The sequence below is a fragment of the Lynx canadensis genome, chromosome E2 (genome assembly GCF_007474595.2).
Source record: "Lynx canadensis isolate LIC74 chromosome E2, mLynCan4.pri.v2, whole genome shotgun sequence".
In the NCBI taxonomy this organism is placed as follows: Eukaryota; Metazoa; Chordata; class Mammalia; order Carnivora; family Felidae; genus Lynx; species Lynx canadensis.
In genome coordinates, this window is record NC_044317.1 from 12,758,320 (window position 1) to 12,777,766 (window position 19,447).

Sequence of the window (19,447 nt, forward strand, 5' to 3'; positions counted from 1 at the left end):
TTTATTTTCTTATTGGGGCTCCAATTCAAAATGTGCTCCTGGTTTTTCTTCAGATTTATAAACTTGATTGCCCAGTATAAGGGCTGTATTGAACTCTTGCACTTTATTAAGTTTTAAAAACCCAGTTGTCTGCCACTAGTTTTGTGTTCTTACACAGGCTTTTCATTAGTTGGATTACAAATGCCTTCCTTTCACTTTTGAAACTTTTGTTTTACTCAAAACAAAACAAGGCTTTTCCTGGAAATAACATTCATGACCCTCTTTTTTAGGCATCTCCAAAAAAAAAAAACAAAACAAAACAAAAAAAAAACCAAAAAAAACCAAAAAAAACCTCAGGGTTAAGTTGAAAGAGTTGCATTCATCTTGATTGTTGGAAGGTCTCTGCTGCCTCTTGAAGCCAGAGTGAGACTATTTACTTAAATTCTCAAGTTTGCTTCTTTAAAAGTAAACAGTCTTCTGTCTTGAACAGAGTGTCTGACTTGATCTGGATTTGATACAAGAATTAGGCATGAAGAGACCTAGTGGGCTATAGGATGATTGTGTGTGGTGTATTTGTTTTGCCCTCTATACATATTTACGATAAGTGTGATAGTAGAGAATGGTCTGTATTGGTTTCAAAAAACCAGTAAAACATTCTCTTCTCATTTATAGTAAAATAAACATTTACATTTGGGGCCCCTTACTCTTCTCAAAACTACCATTTTTGTTTGTTTTTAATTTCTTCAAATGCAGTAGGATTTTTGCAAACAACTTTCCCCATTTTATAATTCAAGCTTACAACCCTATAAGTAGATTTTACTCTTTTAGGACTGAATTTCAGCATTTTTTGGCTAGTTTGCTTCACTAGCACTTGTGGTTTGGGATGCACTTTGCAGGAACAGTAACCATGTGGAATTACTCTGTGCTTGATCCTCTAGAACATGTTGTCTAAACCACCCAATTAGATTTGCAGTGGCCTCCCCTTCTCAGACTTTTTGCCAGACTGCACTGAGCATCATTTTAAACATGTTTGTGTTCCAGACCACAGTGGCGACGCTGGGACTCTACTAAAGTTCAAAAACACATGTCCAAATCCACAGTTAATTCAGAACTCATTAATGTCATGTCAAGAAGTAATATTATGCCTTCCTGCTCCCTCCTTTGGCCATTAGGTTTCCCTGACAGTAAGGTTTGCTGTGTAGCTTGACTTGGGACATGGTACTAGACTTCACTTCTGCACCTGTTTTCCAGACCTGTTTCCCAGATTAATCTCCTGTCCATTGCCTTCTTTGCGTGGATAAAGGAACTTTTCAGTACAGCCATTCCTGAAGCTGTAGATGTTAGAAGCTCTTTTTATTTATATCTCATAAAGCTGAAATTGTAAAAATTCCTTGCAAAAACACATTTAGGGTATTTCCTAGAGAGTACAAACGATCTGAATATGCCCGCCACTATTTTCTTTAAAATAAATGTATTTCTAAGTTTTTCCTCTTTTTCTCCCAAATACAGAGATGGGAAATCATAAGAAAAGATCACACATTCTCTCTTTTATAAAAGTTACATGATAGGAAATAAAATACTTGTGTAAAACAGCCACTTTCTTTGGAGCAGATTAAAGAATGTGCCTGATGAACCAGTTGGAAAAGGTTACTTGGTTTCCTGCTTGGTGGATCACCGAGGCAATATCACTGAATACCAGTGTCACCAATACATCACCAGATGACGGCCATCATTTTCAGTGATTACCGTCTAATCTGTGGCTTCATGGATGACTGCAAAAATGACATCAACATTCTGAAATGTGGCAGTATTCGGCTTGGAGAAAAGGTATCTACTATACTGGCTTCACCAAAGGGGTCCTGCAAACTTGATGAATGTAAAGTGTTGTATAACTGGCATGGGAAAAATTTAGGGCTGGAGGTGGCCTTGAAGTAGAGGTCCAGACAGCCCTCAGATCTAAGACTCGTTAACCTGTGAATGCATTTCGTTTGTTTGTGTTTCAGTATGGGGAAGCAGAGGAATTAATATCAGCCAAGAGTAGTGTCATCTTCAAATACTAAACCACTTGCCGGGTACCTGTATTGTTCCTTGCCAGAGCATTTGTCGTCTGTGGGCAAAGTGGTTGGATTAGAAGAGACTTGAATTTTCTAACCTTTCTCTGCAAATACCTTATTGCTGCTATAAAAAAAAAAAAAATTACTTAGTAAGCACACTGCTACAAAAGAAGATATTAAATATTAGAAAAGTTTAAGGTACATAAAGGTACTTTGGGCTTCTGACAAGAAAGGTACTCTATAAATGTGATCTGTTGTTATCTTTCTCTCAAAAGAACTAGTTTTAGTAAAGATAGGAAAGAAAATAACTACCTAGCTAATTTCTTCTTTCTTAATTATATCTATCTGGTCTTCCTTTTGTTCCTATGAATCTGTTGTCCAGGAGGTCATAATGGAGGTTTGGCCAGGTTTATTCTGAATTTGTTGGCTCAGCAAAATGAAGGAAACTCCTGAGAAGTAACAGCTGCCGAGGGAGAGGTGGTCTGAGGCATATGTGTGGCATCAGCTATTAATTGCCACTGCTCATTAATCTGCTCTTTAGGAAATATGATAGAAAATAAAACCCCTTTGTCGCTTTGCCCTCTATTTGTTCATTGTCCCGTGGTTTGCGGGCTTCTGTCACTGACCAAGGGGGCCTGGTGTTAGAATGCCAGAGCTGCACACACCAGTTCATTGGAAGCTTTTAGTGCTGGTTCTTACCTGGCTGTCACCAAATACCTTTTCCTTCCCACCAGCGCAGGGCTCTGGCCCTTTCACAGGGCACCTCTGAGTCAGTCCTTGAAAGTGCTGTGAATTTGGCATACAGCTTTTGGCAGCTAAAGAAAGGCCAGTTTTTTGTTTTTTTTTTTTTAATTTTTTTCAACGTTTTTATTTATTTTTGGGACAGAGAGAGACAGAGCATGAACGGGGGAGGGCAGAGAGAGAGGGAGACACAGAATCGGAAACAGGCTCCAGGCTCCGAGCCATCAGCCCAGAGCCTGACTCGGGCTCGAACTCACGGACCGCGAGATCGTGACCTGGCTGAAGTCGGACGCTTAACCGACTGCACCCACCAGGCGCCCCAAGAAGGCCAGTTTTAATCAAGAAGGCAGATTTTTTCCTTTCCCAGCAGACTCTAGAATGGCACAAAAGCACTTAGCTACCCTAATTATTCAGGAAGCGCCTCTGCCTTTATTTAGGGTGTGAGAGATTATTTTCAGTCCGTATCTCACTCTTTTTAAAATCTCACATAAGTGTCCTAGACACATTTTTTTAGGAATCAGTGATGACACTTTTCCATATTTGTGATTAGTGGTCCACACCGTAGAGTAGACCATTACGATTCATCTCTCTTTGTAGTAGTTTTTCCTTTTGACACAAGGTAGTTGCTGTTTAGCTTCCCTCCCCCTGGCAATCTAATTGTCAGAATAAAACCTGCTTTCAACTGCATATATGAGTTATTAAGTTTCAGTGACTGAGATGATCGCAGAACACAGTAGTACTAGAGCCCAAAGACAGGACAGTGAGGACTATTTGCCCAGCTTTGTTAAAATAACAGAAACACTTCATCAGGCTGCGCATTTTTGTCGTGGTTATCTTTGCCATACCTACTGCTTAGGTGAATTCTGTTTATATCAGATCCCTATCCTAGCATCAAAGACTTTCTTCTGTATTTCGAGGACAAGAAGATAGATTCACACCTGCACTCGAAAAAGCATGCTCCCTCCTATATAACCCACTCTGGTACTGCAGCCAAGTTTAAAAAGGAGAGAGGCAGGTCTTTAGCCTTCTTGGCTTTCTAAATGGTAGTTCCTTTCTGAAGCCAGTTTATTTAGATATGCAGATTATCCTGAAAATTAATGAATCACCTTCTGACCACAGAAGAAAATAGGCTCATCAGTTTCATATTTGCCAATGAAGCTTGCAAATTCCTCTGTGACTGGCTTTGAACTGACTTCCTCCAGTGGTCAGAGGAAAGGGTCATGGTTAATCTGTACCCTGCCTCTGTATGAATATAGAAAAGTCATGATTTTAAAAACTATTATTTTTTTTAAAATGTTAGTATATATAAATTTGAGAACAAAGATGACGAATTTTTTATAATGTTTATTTTTTGTGAGAGTGAGAGAGCATGAGCAGGGATGGAGAAGAGAGAGGGAGACAGAGTCTGAAGCAGGCTCCATGCTGTCAGCACAGAGCCCAATGTGGGGCTTGAACTCACAAACCACAAAGACCATGACCCGAGCCGAAATCAAGAGTCGGATGCCTAACTGACTGAGTCACCCAGACGCCCCCAACAAAGACTATATTATTAATAACATTTTTTTCTGAACAAACACAGTTAAAATGAAAGGGCAGATCATCTGAAGAAAAAGCACAGTGTATCATCCATTATAGGAAATTAAGGAAATGTGCCACATTATTACTACTTTTAGACTTTTCATTCAGTAGTTAAATAATTTTATCATTCCCTGCTTTTAACCAACTACTTTGAAATATGTTTGGACGGTCTTTTTCTCTCTTTGTCTAGTAAGGAAGATCAAAGAAGACACCAAAAATATTGAAATAGAGAATGGTTTATAGCAGAATGAAAACTGAGTTCTTCCCTACCTTTTTGAGATTATGTTATTTTTCTGTTCTTAAAAAAAAAAAAAAAAGGACAAGGTTTATGGGGAAGAAAAGATACTACCTATCAAATTGCTAAAACTGATCAGGACACTTAGCAGTAGTTTTAAGATCTTTGTCTCACCACAGAACTTTTAAAGTTTCATTTTAGTCCATTAGCAAGATCACTTGTTACTCAGTGTTAAGCCTATATATTAGTAACGTAACCTTTTTTAAACCTAAGTAATTTTATTTTCCTGTCAATGATGTGCCACTGTGCAGTTTTCCTCCCTTGCTTTCATTCTTATTCTGGAATTAGCCATACAGTCTTCTTTCAAATATTTACATACATTTCAGTTATAAAGTAAAACGGGCTAGACTGAAAAGCTCAGAGACTCTGGGGGAGCCAATAAGAATACTTGAAATATCTTTATTTGAAAAAATTGTCTATCTAAAGTTAAGATGAATGAAAACCTCTAATGGAGATGATATTATAGCCCAGTACCAATATGTGGTGCTACAATTGCTATAATTATAATTAAATCTTAGATTCCTTAGGGGGGTCTTAAACCCTGATGCTGCTGCTTTATTTAAATCCAGAAGAAGCAAATGGAACCATTAGGAAATATAACAGCCCTAAATAGATACATCTTACTGATGGCACATTTAAAACCATTACAAACCCTGAGTATACAGGGAAACACTTAAGACTCATTACACGGAAGTCATTTCTTTACCCTGTGACCCAAGACTAAAGAGTAAATATAAATCAAGAGTTGACTCTCAGGGGGCGCCTGGGTGGCTGAGTCGGTTAAGCGTCCAACTCTTGATTTCAGCTCAGGTCATGATCTCACGGTTTCATGAGTTCAAGCCCCGGTTGGGCTCTGTGTGCTGACCATCCAGAGCCTGCTTGAGATTCTCTTGCGTCCCTCTCTCTCTGCCCCTTCCCCGCGCACGCACACACACACATGCACACACACACACTCACTCTCTCAAAAAAAAAAAGAGAGAGAAAGTTGACTATCAGATTATTATTTTCATGTTTATATGATTAAGACCTAGTTGCTAGCAGCCACCTAATTAAGTTAATGGCTACTCAACTTTGGTAAAGGATCTTGTTTTGTTTTATAAAATAAATCATGTTTATAATAATCTTTTATATACTGTGAATAGTAAGTGACTGAGGTTTCTGGCCAAGCCTTTGTTATCATAGGTTTGTTTCTCCTTTGGAAAGTGGAACATGTAGGCCTTGCTTAAATGGGCCCTAGTCAGACATACCTGAGTATCACTCATGATTAGGAAGAAAGAATGAGCCTTATTCCAGATTTCTGGGGTTTGTGTCAACTTTTCTCTCTGTCCTTATCTTTTTGTCACTGTCTCTTAGAGTTTTGTTACCTATTCAGAAGTGCTCTTTAAAAAACCTTCTTGGTCCTCTTGGGTTTTTAAGCAGGGATAAAATCATACAGCTAGTGAGCAAGGTTCAGGTACAGATAGAGAATAGGAGGCATGAGAATCTGCTAGTAGAGTGTGCTTCCAAATCTTTTTTGGGTCAGTACACCTTTTGAAAATTTAATGAAAACTGTGTACCCTCCTCAGGAAAATCTACAACATCCACATACAGATTATAGGAATATCCTAGAACCCCAAGGTCTGGAAAAATAAATGATGGACTGTTAGCTAGGCACCTTCCCTTCTGCAACTCAAGACAAGTTGATAAACTCTAGGCCTGTATTTACTCCTCTGCACAAGAGGTACCACAGCTCTTATCCCCTCTCCACAGGTATATGGGAGACAACTTGGACATTTTTCTGGAAATGATTTAGAAATTAATGTGCTATATAGAACAAATCGCATTACAACAAAGTAGAAAAAAAACCACAATTTTTTTGTTGAATTGAAATTTCGCTTAAAGTAGATGCTTCCCTGCTTGTTTTAGGAATCGTTTATTATGTACAGATGATTTTATAGATATGGTATTTACTCTAACAAGATTGTGTGTATAAATAAAGATAGCATATACTTCCTACTGCTTGGTTTGCTGTATTTATGGTCATACCTGTCACGTTTTTGAGCCATATCTTCAGAGTATAGCAGATTAGGACTCCTGAATAAAAATATTTAGGGGAAATTTCTCATATTTTTAGTGAATGGATGCTTGTGGTTGCCATGGGGATGATGCAATGCACAATTAAAGATAATTGGATGGCTTTAGGAGAGCTCTCAAAAGCAGTTTGTATAAAGCGTGGTAATCTCATTAAATCTCATTAGGATAAATCCAAACATCAAAGTGAGTATTACACAATAAATTGTACATATTGGGGTCTTTGTGGACAGTATAGAGTAGAAAAATGAGAAGGAGGGTCTCTGTAACATCTTTTCTCAGTGGATTTTGTGGTTTGCTTTTTTTTTTTTCCCCACTTGACTATTGGGGAAATACCTCACCTTTGAGGTAGACGAACAGAGATTTCTGCCGTGTTATTTCAACATTGACATGAACCACAATCAGAACGTGGAGCTAATGTAAATTCTTAAAATTTTTCTGAGATTTTAAACTTAAAGAATTCAGGGTTCTGTTTCTTTCTTTTTTTTAATGTTTATTTTTGAGAGAGAGAGAGCGAGAGCTCATGTGCGAGCTGGGGAGGGACAAAGAAGGAGGAAGACACAGAACCCGAAGCAGGTTCCAAGGCTCTGAGCTGTCAACACTCATGAGCCCTGAGATCATGACCTGGGCTGAAGTCAGACACTTAACCAAGTGAGCCACCCGGGCACTCCCTCAGGTTTCTATTTCTAGTGCTAACTTAACTATACTTAAATCTCCCAGGATCTCTCTTTCCATTTGTAGCGTGCAAGTATTCCATTGTAACAGAAGACTGTTGAGGACATTTTCTGTAACTTCCACAGTGTGGTTGGTTCCCAGGGTGGTTGGTTCCCACCTGATTTCTCAACAGAACGTGAATAAGCCAACTATATATTGAATTGAGAATTTTTTTTTTTAAAGCAAATGATGTTTATTTGAAACTCATTGTGGTGAGAGTTTTACAATATTAGTATCCTTGCTGTTTTAGGATGCACATTCACAAGGTGAGGTGGTATCATGCTTGGAAAAGGGCCTGGTGAAGGAAGCCGAAGAGAGAGATCCCAAGATTCAAGTCTCTGAACTCTGCAAGAAAGCCATTCTGCGGGTGGCTGAGCTGTCCTCAGATGACTTTCATCTAGACCGGCATTTATATTTTGCTTGCCGAGATGATCGGGAGCGTTTTTGTGAAAATGTGAGTCAGCTCAGAAACTGTTCTTCTCTTTAAAATATTTTTAATACTTTAGTCCAAAACAAATAAACCACACACTCTCCCGTGCACATAAGGCATTGAAAGGGAAGGTAGAGTTGGTCCCAGGATAACAGAGACTGATGGAATCCTGTTCATACCTATTTCGTGGCTAAAACTACCATATTACATGTTATTTGTTTTGGGCTAAGGTAAAGAAAACAGCAGGTGGCTACCTTTTAAAATGAAATCCTTGATTGCTCTCTGCAGACCTTATAGAAAAACTTGCTAACATATGAAATGGAAGAGCCTCCATTCTTACAACAAAGAACTGAGAGTAACTTGTGTACATTTCCACCCTCTGCTGTTTTGAATAAGCAGTTATAGCCATCAGAGCCACTGATTATGAGTTTTATTGGCTCCAACATAATGTAAGAAGAGACTGACAAGACACTTCTCTTGGTTCCCTGATTAACATTATATCTGGGAACAAAGGACAGTAGCCAAGCATCATGGGAAATTTTTTTTCATCTTTCCTGCAATCACCATTTTCTTCCAAAGGCCACTAAATGTTATAAATGGCTGAGCCATTTGTTCAGAAGTGCTCACCATTATAATAATTTAACAGGAGGTTCTGTATAAGGTTGTGGATAGGGCCCAGCATAACTACTCAGCTGATTGTTATCATCCTCATCATCATGTGTATGTTCCATCTTACAGACGCAAGCTGGTGAAGGCAGAGTGTATAAGTGCCTCTTTAACCATAAGTTTGAAGAATCCATGAGTGAGAAGGTCAGTATTATTTTGAAATACACCAGTATTTTATTCATTTCTTAAAAGTTTTCTCAAGTCCTCTCAAATAATATTCTTATAAACTCATTACCAGGATATAATGATAAAGCTTACCCTTTTCAGAGGAGAGACACTTGGCTTTCAGTAGAGAACCAAAGCGTATTTTGCTTAAGCCCAGAAAATGAAGCCTTGTGATATCTAGATACCGGGAAGCCAGTTGAGAATCAATTTTGGAAGTAAAGTTGGAGAATTTTGTATCACGGTCACATTGAAGCCAGCCTCACATACTCAGGAAGTTTAGGCTAACCAAACCAATGTGCTTTGCAGGTAATTAGCTATTTAATTTTTCGGCAGCTGTCTCATTAAGCATTCTCATTACCATTAGTCTGCTGTTCCTGGATAAATGCAAGAATCTTTTATGACTTTTAAAAGAATAATTATTCTTGATTTTGCTCTCCTGCCATTTACTGTCATATGCAGCTGAAGAAATGTTTCATTTCAGTTGCTTATATAATTTACTATTGAATAATTATATTTTAAAAGCATAGAATGTAACTTACAGAGTGCTCTGTCAGTTGCCACTTTGATTCTTGTGAAATTTACTTTAGGGATATTGTTGAAGAGGAAAAGCATACTTTGTCAAGCTAATGTATTAGAATCTACCAGGTATGTTTTTAGGTACTGTTGCAGCAACAGTCAGAAATTCACTGTAGATTTCCAAGGGTTTCTCCATCCAATTATCCCTGCCTCTTACCCCAGCACACTTGTGTTCACTTTTAGCCAAACTTAAAGGTAGGCATTTTGGTAACAACTGCAGTTGTTGACATACCCTTGACCACGAGCCTCTGCTTGTATGTGTGAGCAGCCGAACCACCTGAGTGGTCTTACTCTTTGCTACACTCTTTATTCAGTGTCGAGAAGCACTAACAACCCGCCAGAAGCTGATTGCCCAGGATTATAAAGTCAGTTATTCATTGGCCAAATCCTGTAAGAGTGACTTGAAGAAATACCGGTGTAATGTGGAGAACCTTCCACGGTCTCGGGAAGCAAGGCTCTCCTACCTTCTGATGTGTCTGGAGTCAGCTGTGCATAGAGGTAAGAATTAATTTCTTTTTCTCCTTTTCATTCCTTTTGGATTCACATTCTAGCGTCTCTTGTACACGTAAATGTTAATTTCCTCCTGTATTTGCCCTTCTGAGTTTACATGTGCCTTGTGACTCAGGAGCCTTTGTTTGCAAGCATAACTCCTGGAGCTGAAGGCCTAGTATCCCTAAGCCTTATTAAAGGCCTCTTTCTCTTAGCTCAATAATTGCCAATTTTGTTTTTCTTTACATGCCAGCTTTTTTTTTTTTTTAAGGTATATGTCTCAAATCCAAATAGTTTAATTTTAATTTTAATTTTTTTATTTTTTTTAATGTTTATTTTTGAGACAGAGAGAGACAGAGCATGAACGGGGGAGGGTCAGAGAGAGAGGAGACACAGAATCTGAAACAGGCTCCAGGCTCCGAGCTGTCAGCACAGAGCCTGACACGGGGCTCGAACTCACGGACCGCGAGATCATGACCTGAGCCGAAGTCAGACGCTTAACCGACTGAGCCACCCATGCGCCCCTCAAATAGTTTAATTTTTAAAATGCATATTCAACATTTTTAGGAGAGTCATAGCATAGTAATTTAGCATATGAGCTTTGGGTCAGAGAGGCATGGCTTTAAATTAATGGCTCTATCACCAAATTTAAAGTAATGGCTAAGTGACCACTGTTAATATTTCTTAATCTCTCCCAAACTCATTTTTCTTTTTCTCTTTTAAGATTTTTTTTTTTTTTTTTTTTTGAGGGAGCGCGAGTTGGGGAGGGGCAGAGCGAGAGGGACAGAGGATCAGCAGCAAGCCCGATGTGGGGCTCTAACTCACTGCAAGATCATGACCTGAGTCGAAGTCAGACGCTTAACTGACTGAGCCACCCGGGTTCCCCACAAACTCATTTTTCTTATCCAAAAAACATAAATAATATTTATGGTGGGTTCTTATGAAGATTGAATGAGGTTATTTGGAATAGCACTTAACATTCAATAAGTGATAGGTACTGTTATTGTTACAACATCAATGATACTAAGAAACTGAACAGTAGGGGTGCCTGGGTGGGTCAATCAGTTGAACTTCCAACTCTTGACTTCAGCTCAGGTTATGATCCCAAGGTCGTAGAACTGAGCCCCACATCAGGCTCTGCACTGAGCATGGAGCCTGCTTAAGATTCTGTCTCTCGCTCTGCCCCTCTCCCCCACTCACACTCTCTCTCTCTAAAAAAATAAATAAATAAAATAATAATAATAAAGAAACTAAGCAGTAAAAGAAGGGATTGACCCCTTAGAACCACACTCATGGTCTGTTGAGTCCAAAAGTCAACCCCTGAAAAGGAACCAAGAAGGTCGTATAGAAGATGAGGGTTGTCTTTCTGAATATTGGCTGTAAGCTGTAAAAATTAAATTCCTAGCTCTTATTAAATAAATGATGCTGGGACAGTTGGTTAGTGATTGAAAAGATGAGGGGAAAAATCAATCATTCATTAAAACTCGGAACTTTTTGGTGATTTTTTTTTTTTTTTTTTTTTCATATCTGGATAGTGCAAAACTCCTAAGCTTCAAAGCCATGGAATAGCAACCTGGGACAATGCATGGTCTTGGGTTGAATACCAAATAAAGGACATTTTGGAGACAAACGGAGATTGTTGATTATGGTGTGGATATTAGATGAGATTGTCCTAAAATGGAAAGGTAGAGATTATTGACTAGTACAAGAATATTGTGAAACAGTATGCATAATATAATCTAATTTTGGTATTTATAAAAGTTAATATTCTTGAACTGCAGATTAATAAGAAACACAGGAAGACTCAGTAAATACACTGCCAAAGGCTATGTGAAATAATTCAGAAAAATTACACCAATTGCATAATACTAAAAAGACTGACCATATTACGTGTTAGTGAGAATGTGGAGGAACTGGACTATCTAATGCTTCTGATGGAATTTAACATAGTACAACAGTTTTGGAAAATAGTTTGCCAAATTCTTAGAAGTTAAGCACACATCTACCATATGACCCAGCCATGTGCCCAAGAGATATGAAGGCATATATCCATATAAACTCTTACAATTGAGTGCTCATAACAGCTTTATTTGTAATAGCCCCAAACTGGCAGTGACCCAAATGTCCAACAACATTTGAAGGAATAAGGAAATTGTAGTCTGTCCATGTCATGAAATAATATTACTTAAAAATAAAAAGGAATGTGCTGTTGATACATGGATGAATCTAAAAATAGTTTTGCTGAGTGAAAGAAGTTAGACAAAAAAAGAGTCTGTACTGTCTGACTCTGTTTATATCAACTTCTAAAAAGTAGAAACTAGTAAACTAGTCTGTAGTCACAGAAAGCAGATCAGTAGTTGATAGGGGAGGGGCTTAGGTGGAGAGGGAGGGAGAGATTCTCAGAGACCATAAGAAAAGCTTTTGGAGTTGGTGGATATGTTCAATATCTTCGTTGTGGTGATGGCTTCAACAACGTATACATATGTCAAACTTCTCCAGTTGTACGCTCTAAAAATACAGTTTATCTTATCTTAATTACACCTCAGTAAAGCTGTTTTTTAAAAAACTTTCTTAAGATTTCCCAGTTGGCATTTTTTAGCTCAACGAAGGGGGCTGAAGAGGCTGTAGTGAATATTTGAAGTGTAGTCTTTTCCACAGGCTTTAACTGTGCATACCAGTAGGGGTTGTTCTTAGCTTTCATTGTTACTCTAAAAGTTACCTTATTAATAAGACTTCTATGGAGAGCCTGGGTGGTTCAGTCAGTTAAGTGTCCAACTTTGGCTCAGGTCATGATCTCACAGTTTGTGGGTTCGAGCCCCACGTCAGGTTCTGTGCTGACAGCTCAGAGCCCGGAGTCTGCTTTGGATTCTGTGTCTCCTTCTCTCTCTGCCCCACCCCCACTTGCACTCTGTCTCTATCTCCTTCAAAAATAAGTATTAAAAAAATTTTTTTAATAAAAAAAAATAAGACTGCCATCGGCACAGCATTTGCATTATTAGTTTAGTAGTATAAAATCTGTATAATGCAGAATACTGTCAAGATAAACCCTAGTCTCTGAAGTCTCAAACTCATTTTATGCTGATGCTTGCTATATCCTAAGCTTTTCAGTCTAGCTAATAGCATAACTGGTATTATATTCTAGAGGAAAACATGTACTTTTATGTGTGGTGATATCTGATTGTAATGCGCACCATCCATAATGTCGTGACTTAAATCCTAACTTAGGACGACAAGTGAGCAGTGAGTGCCAGGGGGAGATGTTAGATTACCGGCGCATGTTGATGGAAGACTTTTCTTTGAGCCCCGAGATCATCCTGAGCTGTCGAGGCGAGATCGAACACCACTGTTCTGGATTACATCGAAAAGGGCGAACTCTGCATTGTCTAATGAAAGTAGTTCGTGGGGAAAAAGGGAACCTTGGAATGAACTGCCAGCAAGCGGTAAGGAAAAATTTTCTACTGCCATTTGGAATGTTCTATTTTATCCGCTGAGTCTCCTCCTGATGCTGTCCCAGCTTCCTTTATCTAGATCGTTTGTGGCATCACAGTTAACACTGGGCACTAGGAACCAGACACAGAATATTGTTCAGGCATACCTTAATAAGAACGTGGAATTTGCTGCAGAGCAAAAGTTTGAATTCATAAACAATAAATGGAGCTATATACTTAAAGAAATAGGTAAAATGCATTGTTTGCTGGAGTTTTTAAAGGAAAGTAACTTGCTAGATGAAATTTCTAAACTCAGAACCAAGGCAAACCAGGTTCTGGTAAATTAGAAAACATCCTGCACCAAAAGATGATTTGCCTTTCTCTATAGGCTTGATTAGATTGAGGCTGAAAAAGAGCTGAAAGGAATTGAAAGTTTCTAAGAGTTTGTTGTTTTTTGTTTTTGTTTTTGTTTTTTATTAATGTGCAGCATACTGTGAGTTCTTGGCCACAAGGATCAAGAGAGCATGTTATTTTCAAAATGACACCATCTTTCTTGTTACACCAGGGGCAACTGTGCATGGAAGGGTCTTTCTTTCTCTGGCCCCAAACTGTACATGAATTCTATAAAGATATTTGGAAAAGATGAGTGTACTTCTTGGGAAGATAAAGTTACTCCTTTTTTTCCCCTTTTTTTAAAGATAAAGTTATTCTTGATCTAGGGTTCATGAACAGTTGAATAACTACAGGTGAGGGGCATAATATAAAGTTAACAAAATACTATAGATGCAGTGCATCTGTTTCATTACCATTGTCCACATTTATTACTTTTTACTGAATAAGAGTCTTTGAACCATTCTCGGTACCACATGGAACAGTGGTACCCTGTACAGTGTACCCCATACATCCCTTAGGACGCACAAAAGATACCATTTAGCTTTGTATCCTAAATTAGGGAGTTGAGTTTCTCAGTGAAACTTTAGAAAACCACAATTCAGTTGTTTTTTGTTGTTGGCATTTTTATTAAAAAATGAGTATTATAGAAAACCAGAATTTGACAATCTGAAACACAAAATGTCCATAGAATTTTGATGTGGAGTAAAATTTCATCTTCGCTTCTCTTACCCTGACCCAGAGTCGAAAGTAAATTATACATCCAGTGGTGGAAAAAATAGACAAATATATATATATATATTCTCCAGAATCCCGAACCCAGCTAGAAGGAAGGTTTCAGGAATCTACTGTGGTTTTAGTTGGAACATTGTGGTTCTTCAGGAACAATCCTTGCTGGTGATTGTCCTGGGAAACCTCTGTGGCAATATGTGTGCTTGGGCCTCAGACCAAGAGTGAATCAAGACATCCTATACTTGAAGCTCATCCTTAACGCAGCATGTAAAGGGGAGGGAGTTGGTCAGGAATAAACCTCTTTACTGAGGCTACACTTACACCAAAGTGTACAAAAAAAACACAAAATAAGTTGGTTTAACTTAATTTCACACCATCTACCTCCAGGGCTTTTTGAAATTTAGCTTGTTAAAAAGAACTAGTGGCTCATCTTGGAAGGTAAATACGGACCTCCCGTCTCACCCTTTTTGTCTAGAAGAAAATCTCTCACTAGCATTTCCCCAGTTTTTCCTAAGCAGTCAGGGGCTGGAATAGATATATAATCACGTAGCGATTTATGTTCATAGTGTTTGTTTCCCACACTGCTGTCCCTGGGCTCCAGAGTGGCAGTGATCCCTTGAGCTGTTAGCCCTCTAGAGTCTGTAAGGCAGTCATTGTCTCCTTTTAGGAGCTGCAGTCTGGTGTGTTCATTTTGAATTCTCAAAGTTTGCCTGTCACTTATGGATATTTAACCTGTACAGTTCTTGCAGAGACTTCCAGATCCCCATGATACTTAAAACTTCCCTCAGAAAAAGATGTAAATATTTTGGTCTTTGTCAGCAAATGTTACTACTAAAATTGATGATAATCTTCCTATCAGCTAAGCAGAGCATTTTGTAGCTTCTCCAAATTGCCACCGACAATTGGTATAAATAACTTCCTTCCCAGAATATTGAAAATCTTTTGTTTTCTTTCCTTTTTTAATACTTTTTAAAACATTTTTTTTTTTTTTTTTTTTAAGAGAGAGAGACAGAGTACAAACGGGAGGGGCAGAGAGAAAGGAGGACAGAGGATCCAAAGTGAGCTTTTCACTGACAGCAGAGAGCCCAAGGCAGGGCTTGAACTCAAAAACCACTAGATCATGACTTGAACCAGTCAGATCCTCAACCATTGAGCCACCCAGACGCCCCAGAAATCTTTTCTATTTCTCTTATCTTGATTGTTGACTTTTTAGGATAGATAGAATTGGGATTTTCTTTCTTCATTTCCTTTTGATCTGTGTTCTCTCCCCCCATGTGTGATGGGGTCAGTGCTTTCGTATGAGCCCCTGTGGGATTGTAGGTCACATGTATGAAGATCAGAGAAGACTCTCCTCCAAAGGCTAAATCTGTGACACAGCAAGGACTTTAACTTGGAAAATAGGGAACCCAAACCAGAAGGATTCTAGTTTTTAAATTTGTTGTCTGTTATTTAAGATTCCCACCCCAAAACACCATCTGCTATCCATCTGTACTAATAATAATCTTTTACATATGTAAAATGCTTTGCAGTTTATACATCCTTCTCTTGTATATGACTTTCTTGTAATTCTTCCTCAGTTCAAGAAACTGCAGCTAGAGGTTAATCATGACCATGTTCTCAAAGCTAATTTCTGGCAGAGCCAGAACTATTAATAGAACTCAGGTCCTCTGATCCCTAATTTGGAGTTTTTTCCTCTGCCCCAACTGCTTTCTCCTCAAAGACCGGAAAAAAGAATTAGAGGCCATCTTCTCATGCTCTCACTTTATTCCATGACAGAGAATGGACCAGGCAAAAAATAGATGTTAAAGAAAATACTCTCATTTTCAGTTGTATCATGACAAGTATTTTTTTTTTAACGTTTATTTATTTTTGACAGAGAGACAGAGCATGAGCAGGGGAGGGGCAGAGAGAGAGGGTGACACAGAATCTGAAGCAGGCCCCAGGCTCTGAGCTGTCAGCACAGAGCCCATCCCGGGGCTCGAACTCACAGACCTCGAGATCATTACCTGAGCCAAAGTCGGACGCTCAACCGACTGAGCCACCCAGGCGCCCCGACAAGTATTTTTCTGGATATGTATAATGAGCAAGTTCTGCTTTACCTCTTCGTTGTATAAAAGATAATTGAGGAAAAATGGAAATTATAAGTATTGCATTCTTGTTTTTTTAATTGATATTTCTTACAAGTTAAATGAAATCTCACATTTGTTTTTAATAGTGTGGAGCATGCTTGTTTTAATGCCAATGTATTGTGTGCATAATCCAAATTCTAGATTCTTACGACCAAATTAGGTCTCTGAGTGGAAATGACTTCTCTTTACCCTTGTCCACTCAATTCTGGCTTGGCCGTGAGGGTCAGATTTAGCAATCTGATTAACAAATAGGCAGATATGAGGGAAAAGGCAGGCTTTATATCATAAAGAGCTTTTGTTTTGGAAATGTCCAGAGATGGTCCAGACAGGTAGACAAGCAATCCCCACAGTAGCTTAAACAGAAAAACTGAGGCTCAAGGTAGAGAAGCCAGTTGGAATGTACTTGACAGGAGCTCTTATGCTTGGCCAGTGACAATTGTTAATTGTTAAACTTGTTAACAGTACATTGTGATATACCAGACCAAGTAAATATTTGAAAAGATGACATTGCTCTTCCCTCATATGTAAGAGATGTTCCTCTTTCTTAATTTTCTTTTAATCCAGCTGCAAACACTGATTCAGGAGACGGACCCTGGCGCAGATTACCGCATTGATAGAGCTCTCAATGAAGCTTGTGAATCTGTTATACAGACGGCCTGCAAACACATAAGATCGGGAGACCCAATGTAGGTTATCTTATTTGTAGTATCTATTTACATTGTATTGTATTTGGCAGTGTAGCGCCAGAAACATTTCTTCTAAACAGAAACACATACCAACTTTTGATAGAACTAGTACTGAAATGGAGCCCTTAGCTCTGCCTCATCCATGATGTAGAGACACCGAGACCCAGCATTGTGCTGAAGTTCACTGACTGTGACCGAGCATGTATGGGCCTGTGCGTTAAGTCGCTGAATAATCCGTTTAATGGTCAAATGAAAACGAGAGAGAAACACTCAGGATAAAGTGACACATTACTTTGTCTCTGTAGTTCATCCTATTTGTATATTGACTCATTGTTTACATTGGCTACTTGATAATTATTAGAAATTAATTAATTCTAATTGAAATAAAAACTGTTGTGGTTGGAGGATATAATCATGAACAAAATGAACTCTGAAGTTGCGTCCAAGATTTAGGAAAGCTATAAAATGCTATACTAAAGTATTTGAATGTCATGCAGTAGTTTTCTCCATGTGATGCACAAACTAGTTTTAAAACCAGGTTGCAAGTAAAGAACAGGTTTCCCATTCTGCACAAATCCTCATAGCCTGCAGCTGGCAGTAATCAACAATAAAATGAATGCAGTCCATATTTGTCATCATTCTGTTATGCATACACTCCTGCTGTTCATGCTATAGCAGGGGATTAAAAAAGGGTATTCTTCTTTAAAGTTTTTTATGCAGTTGGAGGAGATAGACAAACACAGTGAAGACTAATTAAGAATATTTACCAATATAAAAATAACTGCATTGAGCACGAGGGGTCAAGGGAGAGGGAGGGAAGGAGAGAACTGCTATAGCTAAAAATCATTTGAAGAGACTATCAATTAAATGCAGCGTGTGGACCTTTTCTGGGTTCTGGTTTGAATGAACATACAAAAAGGCATAAGAAAATTGGGAAAAAATTTGAAAACAGGATATTACATGACATTAAGGATTTTAAAAATTAATTTCTTTTCGTGGGTTATAGTATTATGTTCTCATAGAGAAACATGCTCAAGTATTTATGAATAAAATGATAAGGTATCTGGGATTTGCTTCAAAATACCAGCAAGGGGGTATAGAATTAAAACAAACTTAGCCATACGTTGATAAAGTTATGGGAAGGGAAGGTGGCTAATGTGTGATTCTTTACTTTTGTGTGTGTTGGAGAATTTTCACAACTAACAGTTAAAAATAAAGCAGCTGCACACAGATCTTAAGTAAGCTGAGTCCTAAGTGCTAAGTGGTCCTGAAGTTAGAAGCCATAATCATTGTCAGACTGATATAATTTGAGTTATTCTCAGAAAAGTAAATCCCTGATTGCCCTCAAAAATAGCTCAATGACTTTTTCTACAGACCAAGGAAATATTAATGTGAGAATTCCAAACCTGTTGCTACAATTTCATCCCTGTTTTATTCCCAGGATCCTCTCGTGCCTGATGGAGCACTTGTACACGGAGAAAATGGTGGAAGATTGTGAACACCGTCTGTTAGAGCTGCAGTATTTCATCTCCCGAGATTGGAAGTGAGTATTTTGAAGCCAGAATCAAGTGTAAGCCTCAGCATGTTCTCCTGTGTAGTCAGTATCTTTTGTATTATTTGAAATAACCGGTAGGAATATGTTTGTAAGTTCTGGGATAGCTGACACACTCCAATCCCTTGAGAAACCTTTCTTGCTTTCAGAATAGTATCTCAAAGCTGAGGCAGCCCCTGCAGGTCTGTCCCCGTGTGCCCCCATTCGCTACTATTTTGGAAGTCAGAGTCAAATGTTTCTGATACCACAAACATCTATCCTGAAAGGACTTGGGCACCTGTGGGGCAGCAGAAGCATCTTCAGATACGTTTCTAAGAAGATACTAGTGCATTTTAATTTTTATTGATTTGTGCTGGATATGGGAATTTACTTTTATTCCTTTAACTATTCAAGGTTACTGAATTTTCTATCTTAAGAGGCTCTTATCAATAAGTGACAACTTGATTCTCTAATTCTCTTCTCATCCTGTTAGTCAAGAAAGGAGGGGTAGGGGACGAAATAGAAGAAGGATCTGTGTTGCAGTCAGAATCACTGTAACTTACTGGCTTCAGTGCCCTCCTCTTTTTATGTCTCAGTTTCCCTTCCACTTCCAGAGCAGCCAGGACCCGACAGCTTGGGAAGCTGGCTTTTCCTGCTGCACCCAGGCTCAGCTCCTTCCTGACTCAGTTATCTCAACCCCTGGAGTTTGGTCATTAACTTTTTCTAGTGATTGAGTATGTCACCCACAAACTTTACTGGGAAGTGATTACTCAGAAGGTTCAATGTATTTTTAT

General features: G+C 38.6%; 1 protein-coding gene across 1 annotated transcript in view; it reads left to right on the top strand.

Moving 5' to 3' along the window:
* GLG1 (golgi glycoprotein 1) overlaps positions 1 to 19,447 on the top strand; it is a 152,560-nt gene that overhangs the window by 104,441 nt on the left and 28,672 nt on the right. The window contains 9 exon segments of the mRNA XM_030298555.1: positions 1,591 to 1,605; positions 1,607 to 1,694; positions 1,697 to 1,806; positions 7,682 to 7,885; positions 8,600 to 8,671; positions 9,583 to 9,766; positions 12,983 to 13,197; positions 17,001 to 17,122; positions 18,564 to 18,665. Of these exon segments, the coding sequence (XP_030154415.1) occupies positions 1,591 to 1,605; positions 1,607 to 1,694; positions 1,697 to 1,806; positions 7,682 to 7,885; positions 8,600 to 8,671; positions 9,583 to 9,766; positions 12,983 to 13,197; positions 17,001 to 17,122; positions 18,564 to 18,665 (1,112 nt within the window).